The sequence below is a fragment of the Borostomias antarcticus genome (assembly GCF_949987555.1).
Source record: "Borostomias antarcticus genome assembly, chromosome: 25".
Lineage (NCBI taxonomy): Eukaryota > Metazoa > Chordata > Actinopteri > Stomiiformes > Stomiidae > Borostomias > Borostomias antarcticus.
The window spans coordinates 8,946,718-8,962,880 of NC_140258.1; the positions used below are offsets into that span (position 1 = coordinate 8,946,718).

Sequence of the window (16,163 nt, forward strand, 5' to 3'; positions counted from 1 at the left end):
TTGGAGACAGGATACCCTGAAATTAACTTGGGATAATTCATGTTGAACTGGGCCAGAGCAGCTCATTCATCTCATTAGGAGTGGGTAAAATGACCCAGAGCTCCCTTTTGGGTTTGTTTCCTCCGGGATAGTGCATCTCAAGGTTTGTGATCTGTGGCCAAGAGTTCTACTGAGTCACACTACATTTCCTTCTATAGTAATGTCAGGCTGTCACGCCTGTCAGGGTGATCAAATTGCTTCCTACACGATCAATTTTCAGATAGAGATATGCAACAGCAACCAGGCGTGGGATTAGGACTGAAATTAATTTAACTCAGGAACACACAGACAAGCATGCACACGTGCACACACACACACACACACACCCCCACACACACAAACCTCGACTTTCACGATCTCAACAACTGACAACCAACACAAACAGGGCCATGTTTAAATTACAGCAACACAACATACAATCTTACACAGTGTAATATGTTGGTTTGCTAGCTCTGTTGCATCCTGATTGGCTCCTCTGAGCCAAGCTTTTTAACAAGGTAATTTGGGCTGTCTCTGACCTACAAGGGATTCTGAGGCAGGCAAGCAGTAATGAGGAGCTCTGCCTAAAACTCCACACCTGAGAATATCAGTTCTGAGGTGAGTGAGTGAGTGAGTGAGTGAGTGAGTGAGTGAGTGAGTGAGTGAGTGAGTGAGTGAGTGAGTGAGTGAGTGAGTGAGTGAGTGAGTGAGTGAGTGAGTGAGTGAGTGAGTGAGCGAGCGAGCCAACAATGCTCAACAAAGTTGTACTGTAGCTTTAAACTGTCACAGACCTACAGGTATTCCGCAGGGGTTGAAGAGTGGACAATTTTAATCCCCCCTTTAAAAGGCCAGCATTAGCAGTTTAATGAGCCTCTTGTAATAGTCTACAGTCTATAGTCTGAGGTTTGATAATAATTGGTGACATTCTATCAGACTGGGTCCCTGCGGTGTATTTAGCATGGCAACGGGCCACAGGGGAGCGGGCAAAAGATTTCCAGATACACTCAGACAGAACCAACCAGGCTCAAACATGGACGGCAATAATGAGAGTCAAAACTTTGGATGCAAACCAGCAGAACCGTCACCATGGCATTGGTAAGAATTTTGATAGGGATGAATGGCATTGGATGTTTTTGTCAGCACACTATGAGATTGTGTGTGTGTGTGTGTGCGTGTGTGTGTCTGAGTGAACATGAGCTGCTCCCCAATTAACTGCTCAGTACAGGTGTGAATTGATAATTGGGGAGCAGTGCGTGTATCTATGTGTGTGTGTGTGTGTGTGCTGTAATGGGTGTGTATGAACGCACTTGTATGTGTGTGACCGGACTGTGGCCCCTGTAGGGCGTTGCTCTCTCAACACTCGGGACCCAGAGGATTAATCAGACACAGTGCAACCAATTATCCTTTCTCACCGCCACACGGCCCAGGGTGTAAAAATAACCCCTGGCAGCTTCTTGTCAGCACACCCACCAGCCAGTGATGTATGAACTGAGCCCCATCACCTGCCCACGCGGCTGGCCAGACGTCTATGCTGCGTCCATCAGACAAGACCTAGCCGAACCAATATGTTGTGCTTCTGTGCCAAACTCGGCCTGAAAAGAAAGGCGCCAGTGAGAAAGGTTGAACTAGAAGGCGCCGTTGCTTCAGCCATATTTGAGGTAGCCTGTCATTGTTGTAGAACTAACTGTTAAACTTTTTGTCCATTCTTAGCTAATTCTGTCATAACTGATCAATAAGGCCATTCCCAATCAATGTTTGTCTCCACTCTCCATTGATCAGTCATCCAACATGAGTCCATTTTATACCACCCATCCATCCATCCATCCATCCATCCATCCATCCATCCATCCATCCATCCATCCATCCATCCAACTGCAGCTTACAAACTTTTTTTTTCTCAATATGAACTTTGTCCATCTTTTGCTTCTATTTAGATTTAGCCTATTCTAATTTACCTTTGCCCTCACCCCTTTCAGATGAGTAGATGGAACAGTTTACCCCACTTTAAATACAAGCCTTTTTGCTCCACCTTCTAAAGACAGGTCCAACATATGGCAGAAAGATTATGAAGGGGTACCTTTCTTCAAAAGGTGTAAATGCTGCAGAGTGCCGCGTGGGAAAGGTGTTGAGGGATATCCATGCACCATACAATGAAGCATGCCGTCTAGTAAGTATTACAGTAAATACGTAGATTCACCAATTATAAGTAGATTATTAGTAATATTTTGCTTGTTCTACAGGGTGCCCGTAATTTTAATCCTCAGCTGTATCATGCGGAATACACTGGCCATAAACTGCACCTAGACCAGAATGAAAAGTTGGTGATGTTTGGTGTGACACATGTTTTGGCAGTGGATGGCTATAGCTCCAAGATTGTTGGCCATGCAACTATACCTGTCAAAAACAATCTCATAATTTATTAAGATGTTTACAGGTAAACACCTACATTTCTTTATAGTACTAAAATGCATTTTATTTGAGGCAAAAACGAAAAATGCAAAAATGAATTTTAAACTATATTAAAACAGAGATACAGTATAGTGCTGTGTGTGTGTTTGTGTGTGTGTGTGTTTGGTGTTATGTAATCCTTTATACATGCAACTATAGTGATTCATGGTCTTTTACCGGCAGGCTGTCGTCACTGAGGGAATGTGGGAGGCACTGTGAGAGAAGACCATGGCAAAGAGTTCTACTTAACCTTGTATATGCAAGAAAAGCTATCACAACACTGAAAGGCCACCATACCGCCAAACCCAGTCCACAAAAGTATGTTTATTTTCATGTTCATCGGCACATACCTTTTACATACTTTGTTTCCGATTTCTGTTGTCTTTGATGTTTCATCAACAAGTATACCATCAATAAGTATACCGTAATCCATAATCCTTGTTTGGATTATGAAGAGCGTCATGAAAAACTTTTTAGGTCAAACATGTGGCGTGCACAAGGTAGTTGCATCGGTCTGAGGTCGCGCGCTTTCACACCATAACTGGTGTGTACAAGAATTTGGTTGAAGCCGCTCCAAAACCATCCCTTCTGGAGGATCTCGATGCGGCTGTTTTGGTGCGCACCTGAGTGCGATGGCTGTGTTAATTCACACAGGCCTAAACGAAGCGCTCTCGGGCCCAAAGCTTGTTTGGTGCGCACTAAATAGTGTCTGTACACCCTTAGGCATTGTACTGTTTGGATTTCAGACACATGATTCTTAAGATTTTTAAATTTAAGATGTTTTAAAGAGGCCCTCATATATGTGTCATTTGTCTCCTTCCTCTTCCTCCTCAAAACACCCCGTCCCGATCAATTGCTGTGGAGCAGCTGTAATTCAGTTTGTTTGTCTCCCCAGACCTAGTGTTAGCTATGGATGCTTAGCTTAGTCTCCACTTGCCTTCTTTATGCTGCTGTAATGCTGGAATACTACCCCCCCCCCCCTACTACCGCCCCCCCCCACACACACACACAGATTATGAAAGTCTTATGTTATCTTATAACATGCGTCTAAACATATATACAGTCACAGCTGCCTTGAACAAGAGCCAGCCAATCTGCTGTACAGAATTTAATGATAAGACTAATTACCAGCCTCCCACACCAGCATCTAAGCTGTCACTTCGATAGAGACCAAGTGAAGAATACTGAATTAGGAGAGGCTGTCTGCTAAGTCTCTTGCCTGCTAAGGCATGGCAAAATGACGGTCCACTGCTTTTGAGTGGGGACTTCAAGGTGACCGAGCTGTACTTCAAATGCCTGCCACTGGCCTCATTAGAATCCCAAATGAGGACAGAGAGGTGGAAGACAGGGAGGCTATCTGGAGGATCCAGATAGCCTCCCTGTCTGTTCATCGGAGAAAGTAGGACTCACACAGACACCTTGGTCCTATTAATGCACCAGATTCACCGAGCATGCCTTCACACAGGCAGGCCAATGATGAGTGAAATAAGTTACACTAAACAGTCCCTTAATAGTTCTCTAAAGGAGCAGCAGTCTGCTGGAAAGATCTATAAAGACTAGACAATTGCATTTCCTGCAGAAAATACGTGTGAATGCTGAGCAGCTGAAAGAAATTGTAAAAGCATTGCTGAAAATACATAAATGTGAAAAATCTAAAATGCATCACATTGCACAGCTGTAAACTGAATTACATAAAGAAGCTAAGAACTTAAATATATTGCGACAAAAGCTGGAAGATAATCTGTAATACTGTCAAAGATGAAAGATGGAATAAACAATGTAATGTATAACTAAAAAGCTTGGAAGCTGAAAAACCTGGGAGCTTAGCTGAAATGTGAAACTGGCAGAATTGGAAGCTGAATTGAATTACCTGATGAAGCTTTTAAACTTTTCAACCTGAGTAGTTTAAGCTTTGAGCCTGTAACTTGAAAGATGAACAAGTTGTTTAAATTCTGCTTACTGACCCTTAGTATGGAGGACCAAACCTGTCAAAAATAAAAACATAAATAAATAAATGACTCAACAAATGACCAATAAATAAATGAATGAATAAATATGCACAAAAATAAATAAATGAATGAATAAAAGAGAGACAAAACATGTACGGAAGAAGTAAAAAGAAGAAAAAACTATAAAGAACCGGAGAACAATAGTGTGAATGCTGACAGCATTCATCCTAATAAAGGATAAGAAATACTGTCAGGATGAGGTGTCCATGAGGAGGGTCCAAGGTTGCATGCAAAGAATAACGCGAGAGAGACAGACACGTGTAAAAGCTGTCTTGGTATTTATTTGAAGCAAAGTACAGTTCAATGCAACAGTTATTTCAAGTGCTCCAGCAGAGAGCACAATAAGTATTTTAAAATAAGCCTGAGAGTCTGAGTTGAGATCTTGTCTCCAAGGCAAGGAAAGAGAGGCTGGTTTGTGTCAATCAAGTCATAGCATGTGGATGGGTCAGCGAAGCTAAGTGAGATGAGGGGATCAGACTGACAGGCCATGTGTCATTTCCTCCATCTTGGTAAAAGACTGCAGCAATTTCACACTTGACCGCCTTTTGCCGAGCACTAACGCATTGGGTTTCGCTAAAGTGGCTTGTGGGCACCCAGGTATCAAAAGGCATCATTAAAATTTTAAGGGGCACATCCGCCTCTCCTGCCAACCACCACACTCCTCTTTGTACATAATCTCCCAGTTATTCTTTTTCAGACATCAAACATTGAGCAAAGTATTGTGTTTCATGTCAAAATTCAGCCTCTGTAGCTCCAATCTGTCCCCAGGAGAAAGACCTTTCAAAGAGACTGGGATATGAGAGTGAAATGCAGTGAAGAAACATGGTTGCAATCAACTACTATACAGTATGGCTGCCAGCACATATCTTAGTCACACGTTGTTAGTGATGGGTTAATCTATGATTATGAGGTAATCATAATTGTGACACAAAATAATTTATTAATTAGCTTGTTAACTAAATTAACAAGCGGCACAGTGGTGCAGTACTTACTGTAGCATTGTTGCTTCACAGCAAGAAGGTCCTGGGTTCGATTCCCGCTTGGGATGATGTTGGCACTGGGGATGTTCTCCCGAGGGTTGTCAGGTAATCAGGTGGGGTGTCTCCCAGGCCTTTTTGTGCAGAGTTTGCATGTTCTCCCCATTTTCGCAAGGGTTTCCTCCCAAGAACCCAAAATGAAAAAAATGCAGAGAACACTCTTCAGTCCTGTCCATGACCAGGACTTGGACTGAGCACTTGGACTTGGTCCCGGGGCACCACTGACAAGGCTTCCCACTGCTCCTGGAGGAGAAGAACTTGGATAGGAAAATGCAGAGGACAAATTCCACCGGTGACCCTTAAAGTTGCATGTGTGTGTGTGTGTTGTGTGCTGTATCACCGCTCATGTGTGTACTTGTATGTGTCACTTGCTGTGTGGCTGATTGAAGACCCTTTGTGGTCCTGTAATTATATTAAAACTCCAACCAACTCTGAAAGAAAGGCAGGAATCAATGAGGAAAGCATGAACAGAAATCAATAATATCAAAGGAATCAATTGTGCTGTTTCCTCGAGGGGATCTACAGGATGTGTGGTTGATACTGTATGGCTTTGCAGCCAAGCCTCTTGAGCTCTTTCTCAGACAATCTACTCTCCTCCCCTCCCCTCCTCTCCCACTCACCTCTCTCTCTCTCTCTCTCTCTCTCTCTCTTTCTGCCTCTCTCTCTAATCTCTCTGCTGCACAGTGCACACCCATCCATCCTTCACTTCTCTTTCCGCTTCTCTCCCTCGTTCGTCATTTATCCTCTTAACGACCCTTTAAAACTGCCCAAGCTCTGCAATAATGCCCAGTCCAGTGCATTTAATGATAGTCCTATACACATATGTCAAGCCACATCAGAGCAGCTGGTGAGGGTGTGTGTGTGTGTGTGGGGGGGGGGGGGGGGGGGGCGGCTCTGTAGCTCTGGGGTACTCAGTGAAATGAAGACCCACCAGGGAGGCAGGCAGAGAAACAGTCAGACATCTTTGAGAAGTGAAGAGCAAGACCAAGAGAAGCTTTCAGAGAGACAGAGTCAGACATCGGTAGGGTGCTTGAATGGAAGCCCCACTCATGACAGAATAACAAGCAAAGTTTTATGTGTGTGCATGTGTGTGTGTGTGTGTGTGTGTGTGTGTGTGTATTTTGGGGGAAGCGGCAGTAGGGTAGCCATTGATTCCAGCTCCTCCCGGCAACATGTCGAGAATGGGGCAAGACACCAAATCACAGTGCGTTGTATGCACGTGTGTGTGTGCGTGTATTTTTGGGGAAGCGGAAGTACAGTAGCTATCGATTCCAGCTCCTCTGGGGCTAGGGGCAAGACACTGAACCACTTGCATGGCAGCTGCCGCCATTGGTGTGTGAATATGTGTATGAATTGGTGAATTAGAGAGGTCATTGTAAAGCGCTTTGGACAAAAGCGCTATATAAGTGCACTCCATTTACTGTACCATTTGTGGGGGGATATAATCATACAGAATTTGAGTGGGGGAGAGGGGTTGTATGTATTGGGTGAGTGAATGGAATGGGATGTTTTTATAGTCTGGAATAAGTCGAACATACCAAAGCATTCTCCGCCCTTCATTCAAAAGGGGAGGCTGAACTCTTTGTCTTGTCACTTGGGGTCAAGTTCCCCGTCTCACACAATCACATAAATGTTGGGGAGTGGACCTTGACTAAAGCACCCCACCAGCGGGACCCCTCACCCTGAATCCTCACCCCATCCCCTCTATGAAAGTAATTATATACTCGGTTTAAGGTAGATTTCAAAGAACACGCGATGTGGTCGATTCAAGCTGGTTTCAAACAAAAGACAATAGTTGTATTCTGTTAGGATTTGCAAAGCGGACTCTAGAACAGGAAGTGTATCCAAGTCAAGAGTACTGGGACTCAGTCGTGCAGTCTCTTTTATAACTTCGTATAGAGGGAGGTGACGTGCACTCAGACAAAGGGTAAAGGGGAGTGATGTCACAAACCAAATGTTCTATCTAAACAGAGGGATTCTCTGGGAACGGATGGAAAGGCAGTTTCACAGAGGTTAAAACAATAAACTGAGAGAAACTCAGAAAACATCAATCAATTAGGAAAACAGAAAAAACAAATTGGGTGTAACATATTGGTGAAACATGAATTTCATTAACACCTCATACTCCCCTACAGCCAGGTTGTCAGATCTGCCCTCATAACAACCCCCCTGGTGAGGTGCAAAGAGCTGGAGGTGAGAGGTAGCTCATTATTGTCAGATGGAGCGGAGGGTATGCCGGCAGGGCAGAGACAGAGTAATTAGAGTCATGACGCGGCTTTCCGTTATGAGACTAATTAGCGTTTGCCATTTTTCTGCCGTCGCCGGGCTCTTGGCCAATCAAAGGTCACTGTGTCACATCTCTTAGACACCAGACACAAAGAGAGCTCCGCTTTAAAATATGCATGTTAACCATGGCAACAACACACAGCAAACACACTAATCCCTCTAAACACACACAGAACAAACATACAATAATAGGCCCTACACAACGAGCATGAGGAAAAGAAGCACAGGCATCTGTGGATGCCTTTAAACAAGGCCTTAAAACGTACCTTTTTTATTATAGTTGATCAATTCCATTAAGATGGAGAAAATTGCCTCCTTGGTCATTGTTAATAATGTTTGTTGAAAGTGAAGGGACAAATCGATGCCATATTAGTCCTCAACTGTGGTCAAAATCTTCAATACAAATAAAACAACTTGTGCCTTAGAGAATGTCATCAGTATCCTTTGTCTGTAAATCTTATTGTAAGATTTATGTTTGCAACAATGAAAAGTCTCATCAACTGTTCGACTGTGTGTAATGATGTTTGCAAAGCACTCCGTTGAAGGCTGAATTGTCACACATACATTTTTCGTAGTTTCAAAACAACCCTTTTACAACCCAAGTACTTTAACAAAATCAATTATTCATGTTCCGAGACATTCTACTGGGACATTCAAATCTTAAATAATATTGGGTTGATGAAAGGGGAATGGAACATTTGCAGTAGTCATTTTGGGCTGTTTCTAATCTGAAAACTAATCCCAACATGCATTTCTTTTATCCAAGAAAAAGATGTGCACGACAATGCATGAGATCAGGAAACCCCAGAAGCTGTGCCATGTACACAGTCATAATATATAGTACAGCCATTATATAACATTATCAAGACATCCCATTAACATCTTCTCTCCCTTTATCCACCTCTCTGTAAATGAGGTTGCACTCTCGAGAGAAGCGGCTGACAAGTGTGACAAAAGTCATTTCTCAGAGAGAACAAGTCATAACGTACCCCTGAGGCCTTGACCTATTTAATTTCTCAACCATCCTAAGTTAGAAGTCCATGTAACGTACAAGCAGGATCACCTCTATGGTGTGTGAATGGCTTGCCTTGGCTGCACTGGGGTTGCTGAACAAGAATGTTTAAATGTTCATATTCAAAGTGTACCAAGTATGCCAGTGTTCAAGGAATCCAATCACAGAAAGCTGTAGTAGCACAGTATACTGTGCGCGCGCACCAGGCCCCCAGGATTCAAAATCTAAAGTGAAGCCCTATTGAACCACGCCATCTTTGAAAAAAACGCGTCACTGATACCTTTGACATGCGCAGTCAAATGACGCGTTCTTGTAGTCCACGAACAGATTGCGCTCATGTGAAATGCAAACGCGCGTTCATGGCTCTCCCTGAGTTAGCAATGAAAAGCGGCTTGCTTATTAATTTACTTTCGTCAAATATATCCGTTGGAAAACTTTTTTTTTATCCAGGCATCTTAGTTTTAACAGTATAATTGTGACTGAACATGTTTTGTTTGCTAATAGGTGATATTCATTCTGTTTCGAGCTCGGCGGGTTAGCCGCAAACTTCATGCCGCAACGAGAGATCCCGTCTCTGGGTGGACGGCTGTTCAACTCGCCTCAACATCGCGTTGTTGTGAACAGAATTAATACCACCTACTAGCAACCAAAACATGTTCAGTCACAATTATACTGTTAAAACTAAGATGCCTGGATTAAAAAAAAAAGTTTTCCAACGGATATATTTGACGAAAGTAGATTAATAAGCAAGCCGCTTTTCATTGCTAACTCAGAGCGGGGAGAGCCATGAACGCAATCTGTTCGTGGACTACAAGAACGCGTCATTGATAACTTTGACTGCACATGTCAAAGGTATCAGTGACACGTTTTTTTCAAAGATGGCGCGGTCCTATAGGGCTTCACTTTTTCAAGCAGTGAGTGATTGGAGTGACCCTACCCAGTTCTATATAACATCCATGGCACACATACACACACACACACATCTTTCACATTTTAATAAAGGCAAGTGATCACAGTGATATACAGTACATGTTCACCACATTTTGGGATGTATTGGACTCAGATTAATTTCATTCGAACTGATATTGAGCTGTCTAATATTCCTCTTGGCCGCGTGGTGTCTGTTCACACTATGAGTCCTTAATAATTTCTTAATTACTGTAGGGCAGCCCTAATAGTGCTTTATTAAGCAGTACTAATTAGGATGTAATTAAGGATCTGCTGCATAAGCCGTAATGCACAGTGCAGGTTGGTGGAGTCTGATCAATGGCAGTGCAGGTCAGGAGAGCCATCTGTTACTCAGCTGCTCAGTGCGTCCTCCGTGGCTGCAGCAGACCCAGCTGTCTGCGTGTTTCCTCCTCCTCTGTCCTGTCTGAGTCTGGGTCAGCGAGGTCCAGATGTGTCCCGCGTGGCCATGGGTCCTACTGGAGAGAGAAGAAAATAGATTATATGACTGGGCTAATGACTGGGCTATTGGGGGACGAACGAACAAGATCAGCATAGGGGTTAAAAGAAACACAATCAGGATATGATTTACCTATTGGGGGTGAGAAGAAACATGATCAATGATCAATGATCAATTGGCCTATTGGGAGAAGAAGGAACAAGATCAGTGTATGATTGGCCTATTGGGGGAAGAAGGATCGAAATAAGATTGGCCTATAATGGCAGGTATCAAGGTTATTGGTTTCACCCAGAATTCCATATGCCGTTGGGCTGTACATTAAGACCAGTAGCGCCCTCTAGCTGTAATTTTTATGAATAAAAAAAAAATCTATAGCAGATGGGCTCAGCGCTGTGAGTGAGAAGGAAGTCCTACAGTCAGAGCGTTTCTCTGCAGACATGTGGGTTACCAATTCTGGTGGATTTAAAAAATGGCGAATAGCCTCGGACAGTTGTCCATGGTAGAAACATAATTTAGGCTACTTTAGGATTAATTTAACAGCAGCAAGGCTGTGGTCTTTGATGACTATAATGTGTGTATGAGGATGTTGGTGAACAAACTGACTTAATGTTATTGATCTACACTCAAAACATGAACGCAGTTTAATCTAACAAGTTTAGAGTTACAAATTAGCCTAATGATAATTAAAGTTAATTCATATGGGAGAGAGAGAGAGAGAGAGAGAGAGAGAGAGAGAGAGAGAGAGAGAGAGAGAGAAAGAGAACAGGCTACTGTGAGACAGATGTCACTGTCTAAAGCAAGAACGAATAGACTGAGAAACTACCATCTCTTGCTGCGTAAGTTAAAAAATCTGTAGTTGATTGAGGATTCATTCTGTATTAATTGTGCATAATCATGTAGCCTACATTATGTATGTGTTCGATCATTGTATTGCAAGTCAAAATGATTAAACTCAAGCTCAGAGAGAGAAAGAAAGAGAGAGAGAGAGAGAGAGGGAGAGAGAGAGAGAGAGAGAGAGAGAGAGAGAGAAAGAGAGAGAGAGAGAGAGAGAGAGAGAGAGAGAGAGAGAGAGAGAGAGAGAGAATGCGTGCACCATTGCATGGGATTCGCTCGGGGAAGACTGACTTGGAAAGCCTCTGCGCTCAGGGTCGCGCACACAGGGAGCGCGCTTTGTCAAAAGACTTTAATAAGACATTTCAGTCGTCCAGAAGTATCAGATAGGGTACAATGACAGAACAGCAACTATCAGCGACCAGACACATAGGGGACATATCGATACCCGGGGGACTTGAAGAGGAAAGCACAATGGTTATAAACTCTTCCCGAGGACCGGGAGCTGTCTATTTTAGCTTTGCCTGAGGGTCGCCTTTCTCGGTACTATAACACCTAACAGCTGGAAGATGAAGTTTGGAAAGAGCGTTTGTATCCTCAATGTGGGTGGCACAAAATACGCGTTCTCTAGGGACGTGATCAAGGATTTCCCTCTCAGCAGAGTGAGTCGTCTGCACAAATGTGTGTCGGAAAAAGAAGTCTTGGAAGTGTGCGACGACTATGACCGGGAGAGAAACGAGTTTTTCTTTGACAGGCACTCCGAAGCTTTCGGTTTCATCATGTTGTACGTGAAGTACGGAAAGCTCAGATTCGTGCCCCAGATGTGCGAGCTGTCGTTCTACAACGAAATGATTTACTGGGGCCTGGAGAGCTCTCATCTGGAGTTCTGCTGCCAGCGGAGGTTAGACGACAGGATGTCTGACACGTATACGCATTTCTCCGAGGAAGACACCGTGAAACACGAGGAAGAGTCGAGGGGGGAGAATGTGGAGAGCAGCGTGGGCGCAGAGAGTGGACAGTCTCGGTGGGTTGAAAGAATGCGAAGGACTTTCGAAGAGCCAACCTCCTCGGTGGCAGCACAGATTTTGGCCTCGGTGTCAGTAATATTTGTCATAGTGTCCATGGTGATGCTTTGTGCGAGTACTTTACCTGACTGGAAAACAGCTGAGAGTAACATCGTGGAGGAGCACAGGTACACACAGGACTCTTTAGAGCATCTATCCGGGTATCTATGTCCTACATTACTATTTTCTTATTTTCTTACTTGATTAGCTTATACCTTTTCATCAATGCATGTCGAGGCTATATAGGCTACTGTACATGTGATGATGTGATGCTGGACCGGTAAAGAACCACAGGCATGCACTCTTGAATCAGCCCAATATAAGTCAGAAGTCACGTCAACTTAAATTTGCCTTCTCAATTAATCTGTTATAATCACCATGTAGGCATGTATTTATCTATATTTATTCATGTCCACATGGATACCTAAAATATCAACGCGGGCAGGAACGCACGTGAATTTCATGAAACTAAATCCAACCAATTATTAATTTCCCTTATGGCTCATTTCGTACTCAAAACAGTCAAACGGGCTTTAAACTTTCTGGTCTACATTCGTCCTATGCGTTGCCATGGGAATCATTGTCTGTTGTGTCGTATTTTGTCTCCAATTGTTTTTTTGTTTGTTTTATCTTTCAGCACTAAAGCTTCTATATGCTATTACACGCCGAGGGACTGCAAACGTAGGGCAGACTTGTTGTGTGTTGCAAACTATGTTATGAAATTGACCCGTATCTTGTTCTTGAAATCAAAATTAATGTATTTATTCTAACTTTAAACAAAGCCACAGAGATTGGTTGCTTACCAAAAGAGGCAAATTCCCATAGTGCCAAACAACATAGGGTCGCTCTCCAAGGTGCTGAAATAGGGGTGCAATCACAATTGTCAGAGGTGTCAATGTTAGATATCATTATGTGTTCCACGTTTGAATTATTAAAATGTGCTTGTTGACATACTCTATTCCATTCGAAATGACCATTTTATAAATGTGATGTATGGGGACGGGAACCTTATCAACCCAAATCAACTACTGTATGTATCAGCTGATAGGCCTTCTTATGTCCATTTGTCTACAAAGGTCTTCCCATCCCTCTTGTCTGCTCTCACTCTGCTCTTTAACCTGTGTGTCTGTCTGTCTTGTATCCATGACTGCCACGCGGACCCCTCTCAAGGTATTGGTACTGTACCTGAAGGGGACCTAACAGCATTGTGTGTGTTTGTGTGTCTGTGTGAGTGAGAGGTAGAGAGATGGGGGATTGGTACAGTGTGTGTGTGTTCAGGTAGGTATACGTATACAGTACTGCAAAGGTGTTTCAGGTAGGTATAGCTATTGCTGGTGTGAGGTTATTACTGATTGACTTTCCCTCTCTAATGGAAAAAAGGTGTCTCAATATGTCACAAATGCCAGTGTCTGACTGTATACTGTATTTTATCGACTACTTTTCACAAGGATGTACTGCCACTTTACTTGAGACTTGCACATTGTTATCACTTCATTTACAATAATCTGTTATGTCAAAATTTAGCCCATTAGACATTAAAGATATCTTTCTTATGAATAAACTTCACATTACAGTCAGAACTGTCATTTATAATGACAACTCACCTCTCCACACTAATGTATCATATCATTAGTCAACCCACAACATCAGTGTATACTGCGACAGGCAACACAATCCTGTCTTGTTCTGTATCGTCTATATTATCTTATTTATAGTCTTTTTTTTCTTTTCAAATTATGCCTGTAGAGGTGGGAATTATTTTTCTTTGCAATCACCTGGAGTATTTATCTTTAGTACAGTACCTGGTATTTGAATGGCTTACTACAATCTTTTTCACTCCAGCTCAGCTCTGACCCTTTCTGTCAGTCTGACCTCCCCACTCAAATAAACATCAGACATGCTCTTGACTACGCCTCAATCAAGTCTTTACCACCAGTGTCCTTGAACAGTACAGAACTTTATCTTCCTCTTAGATTCTGACACTGCAAAGTTGCTAGCTCTTCAGACCCAGAAGGCAGAGGAGTGCACACTGCACCACAGGCTAATCACAATTCATATGGCGGTACATACATTTATAATTGGCCTTTGCCATTTATCAATTTTGGCAAAACAAACAAGCTAAAGCATTGTGTCATAGGAGGGTGGATGTCTCTGTACATTAAAGAGTTACATCATTGCCTGGAGGAAAGGTACCCATAACCATAAACTTTTAAATTACAACCTGACCTCATATGACAAAGTTAGTAATAATAACATAGTCAGATCTGGAAATTGCAAAAGGAACATAGTGTCCTAAAAAACAAGAACATTATTATTTGCATTCAAATACAAATGCTTTCTACAAATTATTTTCCTCCAATACCAAAAGCTTAGCGGAAGTTTGAGAGTGAAGCTCTGTGGGTGATAATGTATTATAATAAAGCCTGTTCTGGATAAACTAATCAAAACCATCTTAAGAGCTCTCATTAATCGACTTGAACAGGGTAATTGACAGCTTCCTGCTCGACAGAACTTCACTCTTCCACTGCTTCCAACAGCTATTAGTCCATGTGTTCTAGATGTGTGATGCTGTTGTGGAAGCCCCCTGTCGCTCTCGTTGTCTGGTGGTAACACTGCTCGGTCTCTTCCTCCCACAGGATCATCGAGGCCGTGTGCATCGGCTGGTTCACCGCAGAGTGCATAGTCCGCTTCATCGTGTCACGGGACAAGTGCGAGTTTGTGCGGCGGCCGCTGAACATCATCGACCTGCTGGCCATCACGCCCTACTACATCTCTGTCACCATGACCGTGCTGACGGGCGAGAACTCGCAGCTGCAGCGCGCCGGCGTCACGCTGCGCGTCCTGCGCATGATGCGCATCTTCTGGGTCATCAAGCTGGCTCGCCACTTCCTGGGCCTGCAGACGCTGGGCCTGACGCTGCGGCGCTGCTACCGGGAGATGGTGATGCTGCTGGTGTTCATTGCAGTGGCCATGGCCATCTTCAGCGCGCTGGCGCAGCTGCTGGAGCACGGCCTGGACCTGGAGTCGGGCAACGAGGCCTACGCCAGCATCCCGGCCGCCTGTTGGTGGGTTATTATCTCCATGACTACCGTGGGCTATGGAGACATGTACCCCATCACTGTGCCCGGGCGTGTGCTGGGTGGCCTGTGCGTGGTGAGCGGCATCGTCCTCCTGGCGCTGCCCATCACCTTCATCTACCACAGCTTTGTGCAGTGTTATAACGAGCTCAAGTTCCGCTCCGCCCGCTGCACCAGGAGCCTCTCCACCGAGTTCCTCACCTGAGGTTTTGGGACCGTCGACTACATGTCTGCAAGAGGAGGTGGGATCTCTGGGCTCTCCCTTTTTTGACATCCCCTGGCAAACATGGGATCCCATCTGAAATGTGGCCTCTTTCACTGTTTCATCTAGTTTATTTGTTCTCGATATGTACAGTAATTTAGAGTAAGATTCTGTATAAGGTATTCTAGATTTCGAGGTTCGCACAGTACAGCCTCCCCTCCCTCGGTCCCTCCTCCTCGGCACTTGAGTCAAAGCAACGAACTTGGATGGCTTCCATGGCTGCCATAGAGACAGAGATGTAGAGGGCAGATGTCCCTGACAGGGTTTGGACTGTGGTATTCCTGTGGGAGGTTCAACTGGGTGGGGTCAGACAGAGGCCTTCAATTACTGTGGATTATACTCAACCAGTGCCAAACTCATCGCCTTGTATCTCCCACTCTTTTCAAATGGCAGTGTGCCATGGAAAAGAATTTGGTTGTTTATTATAATTTTCATCCCACTCTTCTGGCAGCCTCATAACGTGTAAACAGTAGCCTATCGTCTTTGCTGTATCTTAGATTTTGGCTCTGTCCTTGCTACCTTCTTTCTAACGTGCTCATCAGCTGGTTAGGGAATGACAATTTATTACGATGAACCAAAGCATAGCAGTAGAGCCTGCACTGTGTACCCTTTAATCTCACCATTATGCTCTCAAATTCACCTGAGTAAACTTTGAAGTCCCGTCAAAAGCGCCAATGTTTCATGAATTTCAATGAGACTATTTACAGCTCAAAC

General features: G+C 43.8%; 1 protein-coding gene across 1 annotated transcript; it reads left to right on the forward strand.

Annotated features, from left to right (window-relative positions):
- Positions 1 to 11,615: 11,615 nt before the first annotated feature.
- On the forward strand, positions 11,616 to 15,392 carry LOC311325970 (voltage-gated potassium channel regulatory subunit KCNG3-like; the record flags this gene model as incomplete). The annotated part of the gene is made up of 2 exons (XM_084458787.1): positions 11,616 to 12,238; positions 14,747 to 15,392. 2 exons carry the CDS (start codon positions 11,616 to 11,618, stop codon positions 15,390 to 15,392), a joined length of 1,269 nt encoding a protein of 422 aa, XP_084314913.1.
- Positions 15,393 to 16,163: the final 771 nt, after the last annotated feature.